General features: G+C 44.5%; 2 protein-coding genes across 8 annotated transcripts in view; one reads left to right on the top strand and one right to left on the bottom strand.

Annotated features, from left to right (window-relative positions):
• Nucleotides 1-17,621, bottom strand: part of LRRTM3 (leucine rich repeat transmembrane neuronal 3) — a 76,473-nt gene extending 58,852 nt beyond the window's left edge. For 2 of the 4 annotated variants that reach the window (XR_012581052.1, XM_074544400.1), the window contains exon 1: nt 15,124-16,951. Coding sequence is in view for 3 of the 4 variants with exons in the window: in XM_074544400.1 (XP_074400501.1) it covers nt 15,124-16,704 (1,581 nt within the window). In the remaining variant the exon portion in view is untranslated. Of the gene's footprint in view, nt 1-15,123; nt 16,952-16,992 lie in introns of those variants that run through there. The other 2 variants (XM_074544403.1, XM_074544402.1) reach the window with 2 other exon arrangements.
• Nucleotides 1-23,167, top strand: part of CTNNA3 (catenin alpha 3) — a 410,743-nt gene that overhangs the window by 165,440 nt on the left and 222,136 nt on the right. The gene's annotated exons all lie outside the window — the stretch shown is intronic.

Below are 23,167 nucleotides of genomic sequence, written 5' to 3'. Positions count from 1 at the left end.
GTGGGTGGAGGTGTCTGGGGTTGCTCCCTTGCTGCTGCACGATGCTGTGCTCTCATTTCACATGACTCATGTCTCCCACCCAGCTTCCACTTTCTTTGTGAGTAAGAAAACAATCACTGAAATAATGCCTGTGGGAGGCTGAGCATCTGCTCCCAGTGCTGCCTTGGCCTGAAAAGAACCTCATTTCTGTACAAATGGCATTGATAATGTCTTGCAGAGTGTTTAGAGACTCTCTAATGAAAGGTGCTTCAACATTTTTGATGTTGAGGTACTTCAAGGAGTGACATTTATTTCTAATTAGAACTAATTAATTCTATTGTTGAAGCAGTTGAGGAGAAATGTTATTATCTTTAATTTATTAATTGATAGATAACTGACTTGATGAGCTGTTTATTTCCAGATTGGAATTGCTGGAAAAAAAATTTTTTTCCCATATTTGATACTAAAACTCCAAATAAGGAAAATATTTTCCAAGTGGATGGCTTTGATTTCTGTATTCACCAAGCAAAGCAATGAAAGAGAAGAGACGTAGAGTTCCTACAGAGGATGTAATCTGGAAGAAATCTTTATGTTCCTATGTACTAAGTTCTGAGAACATAAGCAAATTGAAGGTTAGCAAAGTTAAATCTCTGTGTCCCTATGTACTAAGTTCTGAGAACATAAGCAAATTGAAGGTTAGCAAAGTTCACAACAGAGATTTGGCTCACTGGGGGACTGGCTTGACTTGGAAAATTTGGGAGGAAGTGGTGAGCAGTGCCCTGCTGACAGCAGCACAAGGGGGAGCAGTGCATGCTGTGCCAGGCCTTCCCTGGGGCAGAACAGGGAATGGCAGTGCAGGGCTCACAGAATTCATTCCTGCAGCACTCAGGAAACCCAGCCCTTCTGACACTGTGTGCTGGCTCCAGGCTCTTTTCCCTGAGGAGAATGTGGACAAGACACAAAGTGTATTATTATTATCTGGTTTTCACCTGCAGGTCAGCATGGCTGAACTGCCTGACCCTGATTTGTAGGAGCTGTAAAGAATCAGAGGTGCCACTGCAGATGGCTGCTGGCTCTGCTGCAGTTTGCTGTGTAACAGGAACTAATGGCTCTTTTCTAATCAGTCAGGCCTTTGATAAACAGAATGCAAGAAGGGCTGTTGGTGATTAAACCACCCTTCTCTACTCTGCTGCCTTACCTTGCCCCTTTTCCAGCCTTTAAGTTCTATAAATCATAAATGGAATGATTCTGTAAGCTGAACAAAGGACCCCAGTTTCACAGGAGCAATGCTGCATGCCTGCCTGGTGTGCTGCAGCTGCAGTGCAGCTCCTGCTGTTCTGCTGTGTCCCCTGTGCAGCCGGCCCAGTGTGTGAGGGCACTCCCAGCTGCTCTGTGCTGCCAAGGCAAGGCTCTGCTGCACAGCTGATGCTGGGGCACTGCATTTCTTGCAGGCACCACAAGTCAAGCTTGTTTAGTGAGGAAATTCTGAAATGCTAAGGCCTCTTGTCAGCTTGACACTACTGTCCTACTTTCATGGCAGTGATTTACAAACTGCAGCATATGGGAGCCTGTGGAATTCACCTCACCTTTGGGAGTGCTCTGCTGTGTGAATGATGGATGAAGGGTAAACTTCCTGAAACAGCCTCATGACTTTCTGGTAACCATATCCTCAAAGTCCTCGGGTTCTCCCTAAGCTTTGTCCTGGGATTTTGTGGCACACTTACCCTTTGGGAGGTGTTTTTGTCTTGAGTTTCAGTGGGCCAGTCTGAGTCAAAGAAAAGGGGAGCATGAAGGTACGAGAGGGATTTCCTGATTTTTAATGGCAATAGGGTTTTCAGCTGGGTTCCTATGGGTGGTAGAAACAAAGATGTGAATGTGCTGTCCTGGCCATCCCTCCAGCCTTGAGTCACCTTGTCCATTGACAAGAAATGCAGGGTTTGAAAGTCAGGTGCTGCCTACTCAGAGTGACTTCTTGGGAACTCAGTGAACTGGCCACTGTCAAATCCAGGACCAATTCTTTGTTACAAAAGCACAAAGCATCTCTGGTGCATTTACTTCAAGGCAAGAAAAAAATTGTTAAATCCCCTGAAATAAAGTTTGCATTAGAGCTGGGAGAAATGACATGGGCACTCAGGAAAAGCTCTTCTAACTTAATGCTAAGCATTTGCTGCTTTGCAGTATTTTACTCCAGTCTCAACTTTGCAGCCCTGAAGGCTGCAAGCCTGAAACTAAACTCCTGAAATTATAAAAGCATAAAATAAAGTGAAGGTTAATGGTCACTGGCTTCTTTCCCACAGGCTCTGCAAGCTCTGATGTGTGGAACACTAACAGAACAGGAAGGCATAAGCAGTTATATATTGTTGTTCTTGCAGTCAGTGTTAGTACTGTCAAGCAGAACAACACTTGCTAAAAAATAACACACCTGCCCTGAGAGTCATCCTGGGAGAGTGCTCTTGGACACCTTGGGACAAGCCCTGCTTTGTGCCTTGCACTCTGGAACAGAGGGAAACCAGCAGGAGGGGCGTGTGCCCTGAATTCCCTGACCTGTGCTGCTCCAGGGCCACACGGAGAGGGCAAAGGTGTTGGCTGAGGTTGTCAGGCTGCCCAAAACTTCTTTTCAATAGGATCTGTCAGTCCCCTTTTGCAAGAGGAGCTCTAATGAATTTGCCCATTGGATAGAAAAACATGGCTTTAGACAACAGCTTCTTGTCAGTATTTTGGGAGGAGGCTCATTGGAAAGGTAAATGTAAAGCAGAAGAGACCTTTTCCAGAAGGATGCAGGAGTTCCCAGCTTGCTGGAGACTTCCAGTACTGCTTGGAACAGAAGCACAGGCCAGCCTGGTGAAGGTGTTTGCCTAGAGCTTTGGAGTTAGGGGTGTGACTCAGAGAACCACAGAATGGCCTGTCTTGGAAGAGCATTTCTTTCCAGCCCTCTGCCATGGGCAGGGACACCTTCCACTGAGCCAGGCTGCTCACAGCCCTGTCCAACCCGGCCTTGGAATGGAGGATCATTTCAGAGTGCTGCCAGAAATTATCTGGGGGAATGACCAACTGCTCCAAAATGGGAAGGAACTGGCTCAGACACAGTCAGAGCTGAAGCTGAACTGATGAAGGGGATGAAGTTTCAGGTGTCTGTCCACATTTTTGCCATTATTGGCTGAACGAGCTTTGTAATTATCACAGCAGTTTTATGATGTGTAACAGAATAGGGAGGAGCTGAGTTTTCAGGTAATTTTGATCGGTTGATTTGAGGCATTCCTTTCTCCCAGGCTGTTTCCCAAACAGTTTAACGCCAGTACAGCTTCACAATTTGCAAATCCCCTCTTTCTCTCACTGCCATTAGCATGCAGCACCACTGCAGTGTGTTAGCAAATGCCACATAGCAGCTGGATTTCCACAGAACTTCAGTTCTGCTCCTTCTACTGCCTAGCACAGGTTCCCATCAGCTCCTGCACTTCACTGCTTACTCCTTCCCTTCAAAGCTGTTAATTCATTCAGTAAAATTGGACATACAGATTTATGCTGGAAAGAACATGTGACAGTCTCTGTGTTTTCTTTGTGTTGGGGATGCAGAGAAGTGGAAGAGGAAGCATTAAATTGCATAAAGAGGTATTAAATTGTAAGAAGGTGCAGGTAAGGGGCACAGGCTACAGATATTCAGGAAAAATCTCTACAAAAAAAGTGTTTTATTTGAAACCTTTTAAAAAGGGGAAGACTCCTTGTTCCAGGGTGTAGATTGTAAATCTTTGATTAAAGCCTGAAACAGCATTATTAAACAGACACAAAGTACTCTGTGGTCCTGGGGAGAGGGATCAGGGGTTATCCAGTGCAGCTCCCAGAGCCTGTGAGAGCCATGCATTGTAATGAACCCTCAGCCCAGGGAGTGCAGGCTGCTCCCTGCAGCATCCCTGCCTGCAGAACCGGCCCCTTCTTACACACAGCACTTCTATTTGCACTGGCCTTTTCGAGTACATTTAAAAAATCCATTTGGGAGAGATTAATTAACAATCAAGCTAGTGTGGAATTAATCTTAGGCAAATCTGCTTTGTTTTTGCAGTGTAAGGAGGTGTCTTGACTGTCAAATCCATACAGTGACCCAATAAAGCACTGATACCAGAAATTCAATTCTCTGTAGCTAATCAGCATCCTCTTGCAGCAGGGCAATCATTTGAGATAGCTTTTGTTTTCTCATGCATAATAATTTTTGAACATTATGTTAATTTTCACTAAAAGTTGATTGGACAGTGTTCCTGCAGAGGGTGAAAATATTCCAGACTGCTTTATTTTATTAATTTTCATTGTGTTTGAGCATGAATCACTTTACCTCACTTTATTTACTTGATCAGTGAGTCTTCTCTACTGGGGGAAGCAATTTAAAACTGTTGTGAAAATGCCTCTAACATTTCTTTGTTCCTGGGAGCTCACTTACTGCTGGAGCTGAGGTTGTAAACAAGGCTTTACAGGGCACAACTCGGTACAAATTCAAGGGCATCTGGTACATTTAAATGTAGCTCCTGGATTTTCTTTTTCCTTCTGTGAAATAGCTAATCAAGAGAGGAGAGGAGCTCAGACTGAAGGAAAGAAAGGGACTAGAGTGGGAGAGAGAAATCTGAGAAAGAAATCAAATAATGATATTTTTCCTTTCAGTAAGAACTAAGCCTGATCTAGGGGTTTTCTGCAATTGGGAATTTCTCTTAATAACCTTCCTTAAGGTTATAGGCAGAGACGGGAAATCCTGTAGTTGGTAAAAAGAATGAAAATTCATAAATCCTGATGTTACTGAATTGAAATGAAATTTGCAAGTTTTGGATAACAGGGATATATAACAGGGATATATTCCTTTAACTCTCATGTTCTCCCCCACCCTGCTGTAGTACATCCATAGTTCTGTAAATCTCTTTCCAGTGCTCTTCTGAGCTAATTCTAATGGGGGATCTATCAAAATTCATTATCAAAACACATAAGCGCAGGCATGCTGTGCAGTCAGCCATTAGTGCTCACACTGTTTGATGAATTACAATGCCAGCAAGTCAAGCTGAGATGCCATTCTGACATTGTGCCCTGCTGCAGGATGGGGAAAGCTCCTGTGCCTCAGGAGGGAGGGCACCCATCTCTGGCAGTGCCTGCCAAGCCCCACCTGCACACACGAGCACATCTGCAAGCAAAGAAGATTATTTTGGTATCTCTCTGTTGATACTGGGGTGTTGGCACAAATGTGGGACACTTCCAGAATCTGCACTGGCTGGGAGTAATGAGTACTGGTAATAAATTCTCACTACAGAGTCTGCAGGAGCATTTTCCTTTCATCATCTCATTAACGACTTAGAGCCATTAACAGCTTAAAGTGCTGAGTAAGGATTTACATTTAATTTAAGTCTTCTGTTCTTAGCTGACAAAATGTATTTTACACACTTGATGGATGTAATTAGCGTGATGAGGCTTTAAAAGAAATTGGCTTGGCTAAATTTAGAACTTGCCATGTCAGTTTATACATGAAGCCAAAGCATACATATCAGTAGTTCCATGGCTTTGGAAAATGCAGTCTATTCATATTGCTGATACATTCTATTCATATTGCTGATACATTCTATTGATATTACTGATACATTCTGTTCATATTACTGATGTACAGATGTTTTTAATTTATGATACCAGTACAGGCCAAATCCAACATGCTTTCACATTTGACAGTGCAATCCCTCATGTTACAATTTCAAATCCTTCTCTACTGCTCTTGCACATCAGAACTTGCCACAATGTGCTGTGGCTGCAGCCCAGCTGTCCTTTTAGCAGGGAATTGTGCATGGCTGCCTAAGTTCCTGTGCTTTTCTAAACTTCCATAAAAGCAGACCTCCATGGAAACTGCTGCACTTCAGTTCCTGCAGACTGAGGCAGCTGCACTGCCCTCCCAGCCCCTTTCCCTGCACTGCTGCTGCTTTTCGCCCAGCCTGACCCAGGGCTCAGGATTCCCTTGTGGAATGTTCTCCCTCATACCCTCTGTGCTTGTTGCTTGCTCACTAGAAAAATGAAACTCTTGTTTGTGCTGCCAGCAGCAGCAGCAGGGGTGGGTGGGAGGTGCTGTCCAGTGTGCTTGGAGTAAATCTGTTCTTTAATGAAGGATGAGTTCCTGTCTGGCAATTGGAGCTTTTGAACTCATAATATTGCTGGGCTTTGCTGCAGGCCTGCATTTTGTGTCACTAGTGTAACCTGGGAACTGCTGTTGGAGATAAATCAAAGTAGAGACAAACATTTAGTCCCCAGAGCAGAGAGGCTGCTGGAGCTAGGTACAGGTAGCCTTAGGAGGAGTTCCAGAGCTGGGTTTCCACCCCTCCTGCAGGGATCCTGTGTTGGAAGGAGGATGGTGAGGGTATCACAGTGTGAGTCACAGCCCTGGGAGCGCAGAGATGTGTCCCTCAAATGGAAATGGCTGGGATGTGCACAGGGATGTGTCTGGAGCACAGGGATGAGTGTCTGAGATGGAAATGGCTGGGATGTGCACAGGGATGTGTCCCTCAGATGGAAATGGCTGGGATGTGCACAGAGGATGTGTCTGGAGCACAGGGATGAGTGTCTGAGATGGAAATGGCTGGGATGTGCACAGGGATGTGTCTGGAGCACAGGGAAGAGTGTCTGAGATGGAAATGGCTGGGATGTGCACAGTGCAGTGTCTGGAGCACAGGGAAGAGTGTCTGAGATGGAAATGGCTGGGATGTGCTCAGTGCAGTGTCTGGAGCACAGGGATGTGTCCCCCAGCTGGAAATGGCTGGGATGTGCACAGAGGATGTGTCTGGAGCACAGGGATGAGTGTCTGAGATGGAAATGGCTGGGATGTGCACAGGGATGTGTCCCCCAGCTGGAAATGGCTGGGATGTGCACAGAGGATGTGTCTGGAGCACAGGGATGCTCAGAGAAGCTGGGAGCTCTGGGGCAGGCCAGGATGAAGCTGACTGCTCTGAGGATATGACTCATGTCCCAGATGGCTGCAAGGCAGTGCTGCCATCTGAGAGTGCCACATTACAAGATACAGTGTACTGCTAACAAAACTCTGATGTGCTGGCATGTTATTTGATGTTACTCTTTCATTGAAGAGGAAAAGATGATCCTTTTCTCATACTTTGACTAAGTGTTTTTGTATAAGATTACTATGATTGTTATTAGTGAGAAATTGAGGAATAAACTCTTCTGGCTAAAAGAAGCCAGACTTGAGAATCTGTAGCTGTTTTTTAAGGTGAACCATGGTTGATGTGCCAGGAATTAGTGCCAGTCCTTTTTGCAGCAGGTCAGAAGGCAGTTCCCCAGCTACCAACATCCTTTTCCATCCTTTTGCAGCCCTCCCAGTGTGACTGAGGTGGGTCTGCCCCATCTGCACTCACTGAGCCACAGCTGCTCCCTTTGATTTGACAAAATCTCTGGGAAGGTAGTTTTTCAAAATAGCTTCATGGAGCTGGCCAGAGCACTTTGTGACCCTTGAGTCATGTTCAAATGTCCAGCTCTGGGGAGAAATGGAGAGGAGATAATGTTTCATAACAAAGGTTAAGTGCTCAACTGGTGCAACAAATGGGTGAGATTTGGGTGTTGAAATTCCCATTTGCAGGTCTGAAAACCTTTGCTGCAGTCTGTTTTAAAATAAACAGGATAATCTATGGGAGACTGAAAAAAGAGTTACAGCACACTAATTAAGATTGTCTGAAGTGTTTTTCTGTTTGACTCCAGTCTGCTTTTTGTAAGCTGTGTTCCCTTTCTCTGCTTTTATCACCTGCAGCTTTTGCACAACTCGCCACAGCCCCAAACAGATGCTTGTGCAGTGCTAAATAATGCATTTTAACAAGTTAAATCAAACAAGACAGTGTGTATGCTAGAATATACATGATGAAGTCTGTATTTTTGGAACAGGGAATCCATTTCTGATGGTTGTGTTTTCAGTGGATTTGTATTACTAATGCACTACAACTGCTCATTATCTCCCCTGGGCTGTTCAGTGTTCCCTAGGGCAGCACAGGGAGCAGCCACCAGGGCTCTGGGGTGTCCACCATGCTCTTGGGGTGCCCACCAGGCTCTGGGGATGCCCACCAGGCTCTTGGGATGCCCACCAGGGCTCTGGGGATGCCCACCAGGCCCTTGGGATGCCCACCAGGCACTTGGGATGCCCAACCAGGCTCTGGGGATGCCCACCAGGCTCTGGGGATGCCCACCAGGCTCTTGGGATGCCCACCAGGCTCTGGGGATGCCCACCAGGCACTTGGGATGCCCAACTTTCACAGAATCACAGAATTTCTAGGTTGGAAGAGACCTTTAAGATCACTGAGTCCAACCCATGTTCTAATACCTCAGCTAGATCATGGCACCCAGCTTTCACTGGGATCCCGGCTGTACCTTTGAATGTTTGGGGCACCTTTTCTCCTCTGGCTCAGAGCTGAACCAGGAAGGGGATGATAATCTCATTACTTTACTTTGGAGTCTGTTTGTGAGCCTTGCAGCCTTCAGGGAACTAGAAAATACGAGTGCCCAAAACATCAGAACCATGAGTTCTACAGTGCCAACTGCTGCAGACACAGGTAAAGAAAGAACTGGCATTCCAACATTCAGTAAGCTGTTCCTGACCACAAAGGGCACATGGAAGAGCCAACAACACACCCTAGGATTTGCCATGAACCTTGAAATAAAGGCCAGAGGATGTGCTCAGCTAGAATAATGTACATGTTACCTGTGAGCTGTATCTTACCACTTCTGCAGCTGTTGGAAATAATCTCATCAGAAACAACAGCAGTAGGATGGAATATGTTTAGACTTTTTCCAGCACCAGCTCAGTCCCACAGCTTTGGAAAGAATGTTTTACATTATAGGAAGGTATTTTCTTCCTATAATTTAGTAAGGTATGAAAGAAAAGACAGGCTTTTTGTTTGATGCCCAAAGATGCCCAGAACCTGACAGTAGCAACTTAAAAAAAAGCTGTTTAAAATACTTCTAAGAGATGCAGAAATGTTTATTTTATTTGACATTCCATATCTATCTATCTCTATCTATCTATCTATCTATCTATCTATCTATCTATCTATCTATCTATATCTATATCTATATCTATATCTATATCTATATCTATATCTATCTATCATTTTGTATCTTTTACTTCCAATTTTTAAGTTCTGGAAAAGCTGAGTGACCCTTCCTGACTTTTTACCAGTGCTGTAAGCCACATGCAACCCTTTCCCTGGGTTTTTTCTCTCTCTCAGTGTAATTATGGCCATGAACAGAGGTGCCCATGAGAATGCTGGTCATAAACACAGGAAGGGAATGGCTTTAGTGGTTAAGAGGACATGTGAAGGGGTTTTGGAGGACTCTTTTTCAAGATCACACCTCCAGTTATTCAGTTGCTTTTTGGCAAACAAAAGTTTGTGGGAAACATTAACAAACAGTAAGTAAAGAATGAAATATTTTGTTTTGTTAAAGAGTTTGGTTGATTTTAGTGATGAAGAACCTTAAATGTGTGAGTTCTCACATGAATATCTAGTATTTCCTGTAATAACATCAGGAAGGTGATGGAGGTCATTAAGCCTTTTAGGAAGAAGCTAATAAATAGGAATTAGCTAGCCTTTTGCCCCTTCTCAGTAAACAATGCTCATTCTTCCATTACAATGCCAGTGCTGTGGTGATTATGGTGTCACAGCGTGAGCAAGACAAGACTTGCAGGGAAATGTAATTTCTGTGATGGATTGGTGGGATAAAAAGATAGTGCCTACTTGCAAATCTTTTTCATTCTTGCTTTTATGATGTTTGTGCTCGTTCCAAATGAGATTTGCAGCTTCTCTGGTAGGTAAAACGTTGGCCATCAGCTCACAGCTAATTGTCCCACAGGGCCCTGGATAAAAGCCTTTTTATTCTGTTCTGACCTCCTGTTGAGCTGTGCCATGTCTCACTGCCTGTGTGCCCTGCTGTGCTCTGTTGGTGGTGATGCCAGGGAAGGGTTTGGCTGTAGCCCTGAGAATCACACCACAATCAGAAATTTTATCCTCCTGTGATGATCCCCCCTCTCCAAAGCCTTGCTAGGGCTGAAAAGCAAAGCACTGGAGCATGGACTGACTGATAGGTGACCTCCCAGTGCACCTGAAGCCATCAAAAGTTAGAATTACAGCTGGATTTCCTCCAGTGTGGAGGGAAATGAGTTCCTGTGCACCTTCTGTGGGGCAGTGAAACCTGAATCTTATCAACAGAGCTGCAATCCTGACTTCATTGTCCTCTGTCCCTCCCTGTGGTTCAGGACCATGGCAGGAACATTGGCACAGGGTCACTGAGACCCAGTGTAGGTACAGCAAAACGCTCCTGAGGGTGTGCCCAAGCAAATGTGCTGCACATTCATGTCATATTTGCCACTGTAGGACTTTGCTACTGTTTGTGAATTTGATCTTGCATCATTTTCCTCTTGTCTCTTTGAACGTTGTGTGGTTTTGAGAGGAAGTTCTTACTTTGGCTTGTTCCCAGGTATTTAATTGTCCTTCTTTTAATGTCTAATAAAATGTTTCTCTTATTATTATAAACTGAAGAAAAAAATTTTTAGTGTTCTGCTATTAGGAGGTTGAATGAGTTATTTGTGGCCTGAGTTTATTTTCTAGTCTGTTAAAGTGGTGTTTTCTAAATAATTAGTTTTAAACCAGTGGCCACAAACTTGTTAGAGCTGCTTGTGTACTCCTTGCCTTTTTCTGGCAGTAGTGACCTCCACACTGGATGGAAGTCACCATTTCCTGCCAGCTTTCACCTGCTCTTATTTTCTCCATGTCCTCACTACATGCAGGTTGTGGCTGCTGTACACAGCTCCAGCTGAGCACTCACTATGCTGCAAGGGTTTGATGTTTCTCCTGTGGGACAGAGAAGGATGCCAAGGGAAGAGGCAAACATATCTCAGTGGGAATTGATTTATGCAGGAGATACCTGTGATTAAGCTCCCTACCCACTGGATGTCACTATTGTTCCACAGAAATTCACCCATGGAATATTTATCTAGCACTGAGGGCTGACAGCAAAGACCATTTGCTTGCAGCAAACTGAAAATTTCTAATTGTGTTTGCAGGCATATTGTATATTTATGTTGATTTTGCAATTGAATTTTCTATGAAGGCTCACCATTTTATACTAATAAGAAAAGAGAGCTTTGCCAAAGCTTCAGCTGTGATGACTCTGGAGGTGCAGATAGTGAGTCATGAAAGCCAGCCAGCAGAGGAGCTTGCAGTCATTATACTCAAGCCACTTGTTCTCATTATTATTCTCTTACTCTGCAGTTGCTGGAGGTGATCTCAACATGGTGAATGAACATTACCAGTCTCCTCCAATTTGCTTAGTGCATGAGTTATTTTCTTTTCCCCAAGATGTGCATTCTGTGTGGGGTTACTCTGAAATGGCACTGGAATATTCCATGAGCTGGGTCTGTGAGAGGCAAGGAGGAGACCTGAGTGCAAGGGCTGGGTTACAGTCCCAGCACTCAGCCTCTGTGTGATCCAGCAAATGACCTCAAATCTCTCATTCTGTTTGCCATGGTCTCTCTGTGTCTCACAGAGAAAGTCCTGACTGCCCTCAACGTTTTTGGGGTGCTACAATGAAATGAAGCAGTTTGGTGATTCCACCTAACATTCGTCTCAGCATTGTCTAAGCACACATAGATGCCAACCCAGTGACAATGACATTGGGCATGGAAGAGTCCTGCACTTTGTCTGCAGCTTGAAAAGCCCTGGTCGGCAGTGGTAGCCCCAGAACACCATACATGTCCCAGGAAAAGGAACAGTAAATGACTACAGATCCCAAAAACAAACAGAAAAAAAAAATTACATACATCTTCAAGACCCATTGCTGCTCTCCTAAAATTGGAATATGTAGGTGCTGTCAGCTCCATTAAAGAGGAACCAAGTCATTGGAGGCATTTGGTCACATCTCCTTCCTCAACTTAGTGCCTAAAATGCTTGTGTGAAGGCTCCCAGGTTTGTGAGAGCCATGGTAGCTGCTGTGGCTCTTTGACATCCTCTGAGGATTGCTTGGCATCACCCCAGTGAGTTTTGGGAGAGACTGGCACCAAACTATCCAAAAACCAGGACAAAGTGGGATCAAGATTTTAGATACTGGAGAGAAGCAAAGGAGAAATTTCTTTGCTGGAGCCTCTGAGGCTTCAGCACTTCATTTGTATTCAGGAGAGGGGCAGCCTTTCATGGGGACTTAGAGCTGCTCAGCCAAGACCAAGTCATTCCCACTAGATTATTAGAATTTGTGACTCTGGTGGCCCTGCCACCCAAACCAAGTCACTGCTGGAGTATTTCATTTGCCAGTGGTGAGGCTCAGGTTAGCTGAGTTCATGTGGGTTTTGCTCACATGAAAACATGGAGTTCATAATGTGTTTTAAGGGGCTGTGGAGCTGGTTCAAAATGCTTTCTAAGCCATGGGCACTAGGGTGGGATTTAAAACCTTGGCTCCCAGGCCCTGGGCTGTGCACAAGGCTCAGAGAGTTGCACTGGGTGTGTTTGGTGTGTGCCCAGCCAGGGGCTGCACTGCCAGTGACCATGGCAGGATTCACACACTGACCCACGTGTCTGGGGACAGCTGCAGTTCCCAGCCTGGGAGGGGATTGGGGATCTGAGCCTGTCTGTGCATGAATGAACCTGCTGGGTGTTTGTTACCCACCCATGATTAATGGCAGACTGGCCTCATTTGCTTTTTCATGCCTATAATTGATTATTCAAAGGGAGCTAGTGATGGTTTTACAGGTAGCACTTTCTGAGTAATGTTTAGAACAAGGCATTAAAGAAACACAAAGCATAATAAGTCAAATTCAATTATAGACAACTCTCACAATCACAGTTCACTAAGAGGTTTTAGAAGATGCATTGAATATTTCTGAATAACAAAAATTCTTAAGTAATAGTATGAAATTATTTTCTGATTGCAGTTAACAGTCCTAAAACGAAATATAAAAAAATAATTTTATTTTTATGTGTATTTATATTTGTACACACACACACACACACGTGTGTGTGTGTGTCTGTATGTATGTATATATGAACATCCATATGTTTTGGGGCAAGTCTCTTGTGTTTTGGCTGTGCCCAATGTTAGTCACCACTGCAGAGATGAAAGCCCCTGAAGTGCAGGGATGGTTGTTAACATGAAGTTTATAGCAAACTCTAATGCTTCAGTGCAGAGATAAGCAGGATGTGCTGGTAGAAAACTGAATCCTGCAGTAGCCTGGATAATTAAATGTGTATTGACTTTTTAATAGCAGCTGCCCAGGCACAACTGAGGTGTAGCTCTGCTGTGCTGCTGAAGTGTCTCAAGCACTGGCACTGTGAATGCTGTGGGGTCCTGGTGCTCAGGGAAATGGGGTCTCTCTTGCAGGGCTCAGCTCAGCTCCAGCTTCCACCCTCAGCTATTTCCTCACTACAGTCCTTGAAAAGGAGAATGGTTTCATTCCCTGAAAAAACCCCAGCCCAAACCCTTTCAAGTGTATTAGTTCTTTTAAGAGATGTTTCTATCTTTGTTTTCAATGTTTCAAGGTGATTTTCTATATTTGGGTTTTTTCAGTAACAATTCAGGAGAACCTTCTGTTAAGGTTTGCTTTTTCTAATCTGCTGCAGTGAAACTGCCTTGTAGAAATATTCCTTCCCAAGTGATTGAAGATGTGCAGTTTACAAAGCCAAATCAAGTTGCAAAATGGAGATAATTAAGTTACTGACTTCTATAAAGGTGCTGCTGTGTTATTTCATACCCTCCCTTCCTGATAATCAAAGTAAGAGGTATGATTTATTTGCAAATATGGGGGATATTCTGTTCTTCTGCAGCCAACAAAATACATGATTTGGGGAGAAGGAAGGCAGGGAATAGCTGGGTTACAAATCTGTATTTTGCCCACAACCACTGGTGTATGACTAGACATTAAAACTGAATATGTGTGAATTCTGTAATGTCATTAGGGTTTTGGTAAGAGAGGAAAATGATTTGTCACTGATTTGTGTAAAAGGATTTTTGGGTGTACTCCTCTCACATCAGTGAGTAACCAGTTTTCTCTGAAAGCTCTGTGCAGCTGTAGCATGTCTAAAATGCTCAGTGTTTGGCATTTTAAGTGATGAAGCTTTATTTAGTTATTAGAGGGACACTGTGCAAAACATAACACAACCTTAGCAAGCCTAGCCCAGCCAATAAACAGAAACAGAAGAAAATGATGGATTTTAATGGTTTCCTCAGCTACATAAATGCCTTTGACAGTCCTGAAAAGAGAATTCCTAATGAGAGCTGAAACAAATGTGTGCAGGAAGTGGTCTTGCTTTTGCTGCTGCACATTTGAGTTCCTCTAATTGCATCAATAAGGAATTTCTGCTCCTCATCTAATGAATGCCTTTTGACTATTTTCTGAAAGGCAACTGGATGTAGGGATAAACACTGGCACCTTTTGTATGAAGTCACATAAACAGGTTTCAATTGCTAGCTATTGGCCCTAGAAACACTGTGGTATAATGCGGTACAGAAAATACCACTGTACCTTTTTATTTTTAATTTTTTTATTAAGCCTAGGTTTCCCTCTGCTTTGCCTCTGGTGTGATTCTTAAGGGTGCTTTCTAGTCTCTCTTGTGTTGAGCAGCAATCAGGCATTTTTTCAGAGCTGTTCCTGCACCATCTCTGTCCTCAGACAACTCAGAATTCATATTATACTACAGCACCTGGATCTTTCCTTCATTCTGGGCTCAAAAAGTGAGTTTTAGAGCAAGGACTGGGTTTGGGGAGGCAGAGGGGGATACCCTGAGTTTGATTTTTTTTTTCATTGTTGTCATTTATCTCCCTAAACAGAGGCACAGTTGGTGCAGGTGCAGTGGATTACTTATGAAAGAAGTTTTCTATTTAAAAACAAGAGAGACTTTAATGAGATCAGTAGAGGGTTTGTACAATAGGTATTGTATTAAACCAGAGCTCAGGCTTCACATTGATTGCGGTATTTAAATTTCAATGAGTTGATTATGTATGAGAGTAAAATGACCAGTATTATGAATGTACAAAAAAGGGACATGGAAGAGCTGTGCCAGAAAAGTGAGAAAAACGTTTCCTTTATAGTCCCTAGAGTTCAATAAAGCACCACTATTTCCCAGCCTTTAAAAGCTCTTTTATCACAATGGTTCATACCTCGCATTCCCTGGAGCCCGATTTGTTGTACGTGCAGGGTCCCATTCCATTCAGCAGCATCTCACTGGTCTCAGTGTTGGTGGGTTTGTAATCTACATAAAATTCCTGTGTGCTTGGAGTCATTTGCTTCAGCGACTGTCTTTTCTTTTTCCTGTGCCTTCGCATGAGCGAGCGCTGCTGCAGCTGCTTCATGCTGGCAGGGTAGCGCTTCCATGACACATAGATCACCAGCAGGATCACCAGCACCGACAGGAAGAGAGCCACGCTGCCGGCGATGATTTTGTGGAAGGAGATGTGCTCTGCGTCGTGCTCGGGCTCAGAGCTGCCTTCCGTGGCTCCCACCGTCGGGGGCACGGGGGGCTTGCTGTCGTGTTTAGGCCTGGTGAGTTTTGGTTTAAACGTTGGCTTTGGGAGAGCTCGTGCCAGTTCGAACCTTTCCGTGGTACTCTTGCCACAGATGCTGTAGTTTTTCACTGCATCAATAACGTTCACCCCTTGCAGCTCTTTGGGGCTGGCACAAATAATTGTATTTTCCCTCAGCCCTTTAAAACTTTTAAGCCAGTTTACCAGAGAGCAAATGTTTCTGCTGCATTCCCATATATTCCCGGCAAGGCTGATGTCATTGAGAGATATCCAAGAATCCAAAATTTCTTGACCAATAAATGTGAGCTTGTTTGAATCCAGGTTGAGGCGCTGTAAATTGGGCACACACTGAAAAACACTAGGTCCACTGAAAGCTTCTATTTCATTGCCAGATAAATCGAGTCTTTGTAATGAGCTCCAGGTCCAAGACATAGTTTGTCCTATCACACTGATTTTATTCCACTGTAAATAAAGGTTTTGAAGGCTGACTAGCCTTGGAAAAAGTGCCAGGTTGAGCTTAGAAAATTGATTGTGCTCCAGATGAAGCTCTTTCAGTCTGATCATACCTGCAAAGACATTCCTTGCTAAACTCCGGATGCGATTATAACCCAGGTCCAACAGTTCGAGGTTCCTGCAATCTTGAAATATTCGAACAGGAATGGTTCTTAGGGAATTGGACCGCAAATGTAAACTCAGCAGCTTCCTTAAGCCCCTGAACTGCTCAGATCCCAGAGACTGCAGCTGATTGTATGACAGATCCAAATTCCGGAGATTTGTCACAGGTCTGAAGGTATTATTAAGAAAATAGGAGATTCTGTTGGAACTCAAGATCAACTCTTTTAGTCTGCGTATTCCACTGAAAGCATTTTCGTCAATATTGCTGATGTGGTTATGGTCTAAATAGAGCCAGGTGAGTTGATTAAGACCTTTAAATTGATTGTATTTTAGTTTTTGGAGGCTGTTATATCGAAGGGACAAACCTAAACAACCAGCAGATATACTTGAGGGAATCTCCTGCAATTTCTGAGATTCACAATATACCATTTTGCCTTCACACCTACAGCCCTTAGGGCATCCTCGTTCAGCAGAAGAAAGCATTGTCAGTAATACAGTAGGGGCTATTACCAGAGCTACAGCTGATCCGCTCAGTAGCCTAATTACATTGAAACCTGGAAATAAAAACAACTTAGAAAAGTTATCCCCCCACACATCAGTCATTTTTTTCAATCATGCTAATATCTTTTACTTCAGCAATCATTTACAAAGCCCTAGCTTGACTCGACTACTTTTCACATTGGGTTTTTTTTTAACTTGGCTTTTTTTCGGTTTGGTTTGTTTAAGAATACCTCAATATAACTACTGACAAATAGTTGGGTAAAAGGTGTAATCCCTAAGCCATTTAAGTATAATAACAAATCGCATCAAGGTAAGTTTATGGAATAATTAAAGCACAGGCTATGCAGTAACTATGAACTATAAATTAAAAAGGTAACATGAAAAACATACCCATCCTTTGTGTTGTTCAAAGGTCGTCCTTAGGTCTTTTGTTTTTTGCTTAGTGTGCCACAAGCATGGCAGCCCCTGTCAGCTGCACTGTAGTGAGTCAGGGCTCGCTGACACCCAGGAAGAAAAATTGGACCCCTTGGGAGATGGACCGATTTTGGAACATTATTCTTTGCCAGCCGTGCAGAGCACTCCAAGAATAAATCAATCCCAACACAGCGTTCGCAGCAAAACGTCAAATTCTTCCTAGGTAATAGGATCTTCACGGATATTACGGTTTTGCATCTTTCTAGTTGGGAGCGTGGCTTTCACAGCGTCGCTTCATGGGAGCGCCCGTGGGTGGGTGCAGCCCGCGGCGCCGCGCTCCGGGCGCTGCCCCGCCGTGCCCCGGGCCCGCGGCTCGGGCGCGCCAGCTGCGGGCAGCGCGGCCCGGCATGCCGAGAGCTCCGGCCGACTGAGCGGGCTGGCGCCGGGCGCAGCCTTATGTAAAGCTGCCCCCAGCGGCGGCGGCACCGCGGGCATGTGCAGTGCCTGCCTTCCCTTGCAAATGAGCGAGCCCTCCCGGGAGAGCGGGCGCTGCTCGCTCCGTGCGCGCTGCCGGAGTGCCGGGCTGTCCCGACCCTCTCTGCGTGCTCCCGAGTGCTGCCCTGCGTCCCCGAGCTGCTGAGACTTTCGTCTTAAGGGCTGACGTGACGTTTGTACGACATAGATACAGATTTTGGTTGGAACGATTTTTTTTGTTTTTATTACATTAGATGTGTTCACATAACCTTTTTGTTCCACTCACTATTTTTCAGACCCCTCAGTGTGTCTCTTATCAAGTGCTTTAGAGCGGACTCTCTTTTTTACAACGTGAAAAATGTTTTTGGGGCTGACATTTTCCGTTTTTGCTTTTTTCTTCTCTGTTAAAAGGCTCAGTGCCAGGAGGTTAGAAGAGAGTACTGTGCTCATTTATTTCCCAACTTGCTGTCACTTTGTTCCACAACACTAACGCTTCAACCACAGGCTTCCAGAGCCTTTACAGCACAGCGAGTACGCAGCTTGGTGTGGTACTTTAATGAGGTGAATTGTTTTTACTGTTGTTCAGGACAGGGACAGGATTTTATGTGAAGGTACACTAATGCTGAGCTTTTTATATGTGTGATGCTCTACAGTCGTCAAATACCACCAAGTGAGCCACCTTGTCTTTCCTTGGTTTCCCCTTCTTCCCTGCATGCAGTGGGGAAAGAACACATGCTCTCATCTGGGCAGAGCAAGGCAGAGATGGTGTCACAGCAAATCCACCATGCTGGCAGCCTTCCTTTGCTGTGAAGGATGTGATCACAGATGATGGTGGGCAAGTGGAAAATCCTGGCTCTTTTTTGTGCAGGAATGGGCAGGGGGCTGGGAAGAATTGTTCTGCTCCTTAGGAGTGCAGAGTGCAGTGCTCAAATGCAGCCAGGCAGTGCTGAGAACCACTTTGCCTTACCGGGAGAGAATCTGTACCCTTGGAATGTGCTCTGGCTTTTCCCTAATTATTCACTGCTGTGAGAATAGAATAATTTAAAATGAGGTGAAATCTAAAATTTTCCAGGCATTAAAATGCCACCTTTGCTAGTACTTAGGCTGTGAATGACCTCAGGTTTACAGTAATCCCACAAGTATTAATGAACCAAACCAGAGCTCCCAAATGAGGAGTGCAGTCATTCCTGGCTAACACTTACTAACATCTTTCATGTCAGAAATATATTCTTGTGTCATGGCACATTCTGTGATTCCTTCTCCTTGGGGCAGGTTGGTGGGGAGGGAAAGGGTTAATTACTCCATTAATCCCTGTCAGCTCCATCCCCCGTGCTCTGCTGCAGCTTGTTTGGGGCTCTGCAGGCTGCTCTGTAGGGTGGAGGAGCAGTGGCAAACTGCAGAGTGCAGTGGGAATTGAGCTCTTGTGCTGACAGCAGTGTCACGTGCCAGGCTGCTGTCCTGGTACAGGCTTTCCATCACTGCCCTGGGGTGTCTCTGTTCTTGATGGAGCAGGGAGAAGACAGCTCAGACCTTTGCTAAGTCAATTTGTCTTTTGGAACTGCTGCTCTTCCTCCGTTGACAGCAGATGTCTGTGAGAGGTAAACTCTTCATTGAAATGACTCTTTTAGGTTCCTAAACTTAAGTGGGCTCAAATAAGGTTTGTCTCTTCACCAGGTTCAAACACAGCATGTTAAATTTCCAATAACATCCAGATCCTTTCTCCTGAAGAATTGGTGCAACTTAGTGTACGCCTGGCACACAGCCTTCTTCCCAAACTTTGCCTGTTCTCTGCCTTTTCTTTTTTTTCTTTTTCTCCCTCCTCCACCTTGGTTATGGAGTTAACAAATAAGTTCTTGGCCACCATGAGTCAGCAGAGCTTCAGCAGCTTTCCTAGGGTTTTAATAATTGCCAGTATACTGGACTAATAAGAGGGAACAGCCACTCTTTACCAAGAGTTATTTTCATTTTTCTGAAAGGGGTGAGACATCAAGATATGAACAGAGAGAGCATCAAATCTGTGTTAATGGATTGCCAAATTGAATTTTCTTTACTGAGATCCTTTTTGAATTACACAAGCAGGAAAAGTGCCAGAGTTTTTTAAGATTGCATTTCTGTATCTTTATACAGCAGAATGAGTTCTTCTCCAGTTGTGGAAGTAAAGCTCCTAATATGAAACAAATCCCAGTATGAACATTTCTTACAAAATTTTAGGCCAATCTGCCACTCATGTAAACTATGACAAATAAAGAATTAAGTTAAAGAGACCTTTGCCTTGTATCAGCTACACCTTGTCTATCAGTGCACCCCCATGGGGTAACCATTCAACTCATGGAACTGGGCAACGAGACCTTGAGGGCCCAAGTCATTGGATTCTGTTACGGGTGCAAAGAAAAACCTCTTAAGAAAAATATTTTATTTATTTGTGCAGTCTTGAACACAAAGCTCAAGTCTGTGTTTTGGGGTTTCAGCCCTAAACATAAACTGAGACACCACAGAACCTGACTAAGTTTTGAGTTTTATGACTCCATGACCACTCTTAATTTTTTCCTGGGCTTTTTCTGAGGGGAAAATGGCATAGATCAGGAAATACAGTGGCAAATGTGTTACTAGATATGTCTTAATATCCAGATGAAAAGAGATGTGTTGGGCAGAGCCTGTGATGAGCATGTAGTTTTCTTTGTCTACATAACAGAGAAGTTCAAAGTTCTTTGGAAGTTATACACTATGCTAAGGTAGTGTTAGTCCAAATTTTTCTCTTGGTGCTAAACTTTATCTGCTAATAAATCTAGCAGATTTATTTCACTGCTATCTGATTTTGCACTAATTTGCTTCAGTTTAATTTCATGTTTGGTTTTGGGTTTTCTTACGTGGTTAAGTTATAGTGTGTTTTCTTTTGCCATTCATTCTGGCTGAGTTCTCTGTACCTAGATGAAACTTCCCGATGGAAAGCTTAGTATGAACTGCAGCCAAAATTGTAAATTGTGAAAGAAAAGATGGCATTCACTGTGAAAGCCTGTTCTTCTCCAGAGCTGGTTTGGAATTGAAACTTTGCACAGAGAAAAGGGGAACTAGCAAATTGTGCATTTTTTAGGATTATGAGAAGGCACCTGTAATAGCCAAGTACATCTGTTTGCCAAGTACATTTGAAAAGGGGGAGTGACAATTATCAGGTGTCAGTAGAACGGGAGTGAGGGGGTAGGGAAGTGATGTGAACTTCCCAGAGTATAAGAAACCAGGTGGGATTCCATGCAAATCAATCAAAAGCCTTCCTCTCTTCTGGCTCATGGTTCACCTTAGCCTTCCTCAGGATATTCTGTGCTTACTCTTTAAAATCCTTTTAATGATGATGTTACAGAGAAGAAAAAGAAAAAAAAAAATGGAAAGGTTTCTGTTACTCCTGTGAGAAGGAGTAACAGAATGTACATTCAGGAATGCAGTTGGAGCTTTTCTAGACACAGGGCACAAACTTTGGAATTCAGACTAGAGCAGAATACAGCTTTTTTCTGCTCACAGCCAGAGCACTTGGGCCTGGGAGTGCCTTTATGTGTGAATCACACATCCCTTTGGGGAGCTGTAGTTAGCAAGTGCCGCGCTGTGCTCTGTTTGGGTTTATGAAGTGACACCGTGTGTCGTTCCCTTGGCTTTATTCCCCTATAAAGGAGCCAGGAGTCAGCTGGGTTAGCAGTTGTAGCTTGCTCTCAGTGGTACTGTGGTGTGCTATCCCTGTATCGTTAGGAGAGATAAGTCTAATAAAACGTGCCTGCAATTTTTGAGCCGGTGATTAAATGAACCTGCTGTTCCATGAGGATCAGATTAGAGCTGGGGGCGTGTAACTCCCAGGGTAAATATCAGAGCGTGGGAGGGCACAGGGAAACTCAGGATGCAGTGCTGGCTGAAGGCACACACAGCGAGAGGGGAGTGTGAGAAAGCCAGGTTCAGGGAACAAGCAGGCGAGGGAAATCGAGGCAACAGAACATTTTCTGAAGAAATAGGGAAAGAGGATTGAGACCAGAGAGGATCTTATCCCAGGAGTTGAACTACACTGCCCTAAAGGAGCGTGGTGGTCAGTGGTAGGTGAGGCAGATGGATAAATTGAAATGCTCTCTTGCCCTTCTCCTAGGGTGTATTATTTTGCAAGGTCTCCCCCACCTCTGTGAGGGTGAAAGGATCCCATGTTCCACTCACGAGGAAGCTGAGGAGTGTAGAGCCGTGCTGCACTCTGGGGGTCAGTGTGCTCTGTAATGTGGGATGGCTCAGAGGACACCACGACACATCTGTCACTGTGTGTGTCCCCAGCAGGTCCCTCAGGGCCTTGGCACAGGGCCACTCGGGCTATTGCTCCCCTCACGCACACTTACACACTGTCAGAGAAGGAAGCTTTTCCAGCTGGACACTTGTGCTTAAGCCTTACCATTGTGGCCAGGTCACAGGGGCCTCTGGCTGCCCTGGGGGAGGCGAGGCTTTGTTCACAGCACCCAGGCCCGGATGTTTTGTGACCTGTCAAAAGTCCTTTAGCCTTAATGAGCTAAACACATAACTGTGCCCAGGCTGGCTTTTTGTCCTGAGATTCTGAAGCTGTTTTGAGGGTGAAAGGAGTGAGGGATTTGTCTTTACAAACTGTGGGTCTGCTGGTAGGTAAAACTAGCAGTGAGAGAGAAAAGAAACAATGGGAAGGATTCCACTGATTGATGAATGGAATGGGAGAGACTTGTCTTCACAGACAAACTGTAGGTCTGCTGATAAATAAAACTGGGTACTGAGAGATGAAAGAAACAATGGGAAGAACCATAAATTCCGTAGGAATTCCACGGATTGACACAAAGAAAACAAAAGGGGGAGGGTTATATATTAGATGGGGGTCTCAGGTATGAGACATTTCAGGAGGTCTGTACCTCTGAAGTACCTCAGGCAATGGGGAAGAGAGATGGACATGGGGCCAGGAAATGAGGATAAAAAGGAGGCTGCGTCTTCCAAAATTTTGAGAGACACCAGGGAAAATGCCCCATGGCCTCTCTCTGTATTTAAATAAAGTTAAAGGACTCCTCTGTCTCTTTTTTGGACATAAACCTCTGCTGTTTGTGGATTAATTTTCCTGTCAAGGGCAAGCAGCCTGTGCTTCAGTCTCATCCTCCAGGGACAGCACATGAGACGCAAAGCTATTGTTTTACTTACTCTCTGCAATTCATATGACCATTTCTGTTTCACTGGATTTAGTGTTGTTCCATTCAGGCTTATCCTCCAGCATCTTCCTGAAAAGTTAGTATGAGTAGAAGCAGCAGAAGGTGCTTGAGGATGAATGATCATGGAAATAAAAATTAATTACATCTTCCACACAGTGCTTCAACCTGCAGAGCATGAACGATCCCCACCATCAGTGCCCTGGAGATGTGTAGGGGTGATATGCAAGGCCCATGTTGGTAGCCTCTGCTTGTGATTGTGCCTGCAGTCTGTGTGAAGGTGCCAGAGAGATCAGGTTACAATAAACTCAGGCTTGTTGTGAATGCTTCCCACTCTTCCATGGGATGGGATGCCATTGCTGGAAGAACGCCTCCTGTGTGATTGTCCAGCCAGCGCTGCCGGGGTTTGGGTGGCCTGGCTGCTGGGAGATCCTGAGCTATCACCATGAACTGTGCTTGTCTGGGGAGAACGATCTGTCTGGCTTCGTTTAAAAGACAAA

Source organism: Zonotrichia albicollis, chromosome 7 (genome assembly GCF_047830755.1).
Source record: "Zonotrichia albicollis isolate bZonAlb1 chromosome 7, bZonAlb1.hap1, whole genome shotgun sequence".
NCBI classification, from domain to species: Eukaryota; Metazoa; Chordata; class Aves; order Passeriformes; family Passerellidae; genus Zonotrichia; species Zonotrichia albicollis.
Note: the sequence above shows the minus strand (reverse complement) of the source record. Positions and strands in the feature narration are given on the sequence as shown.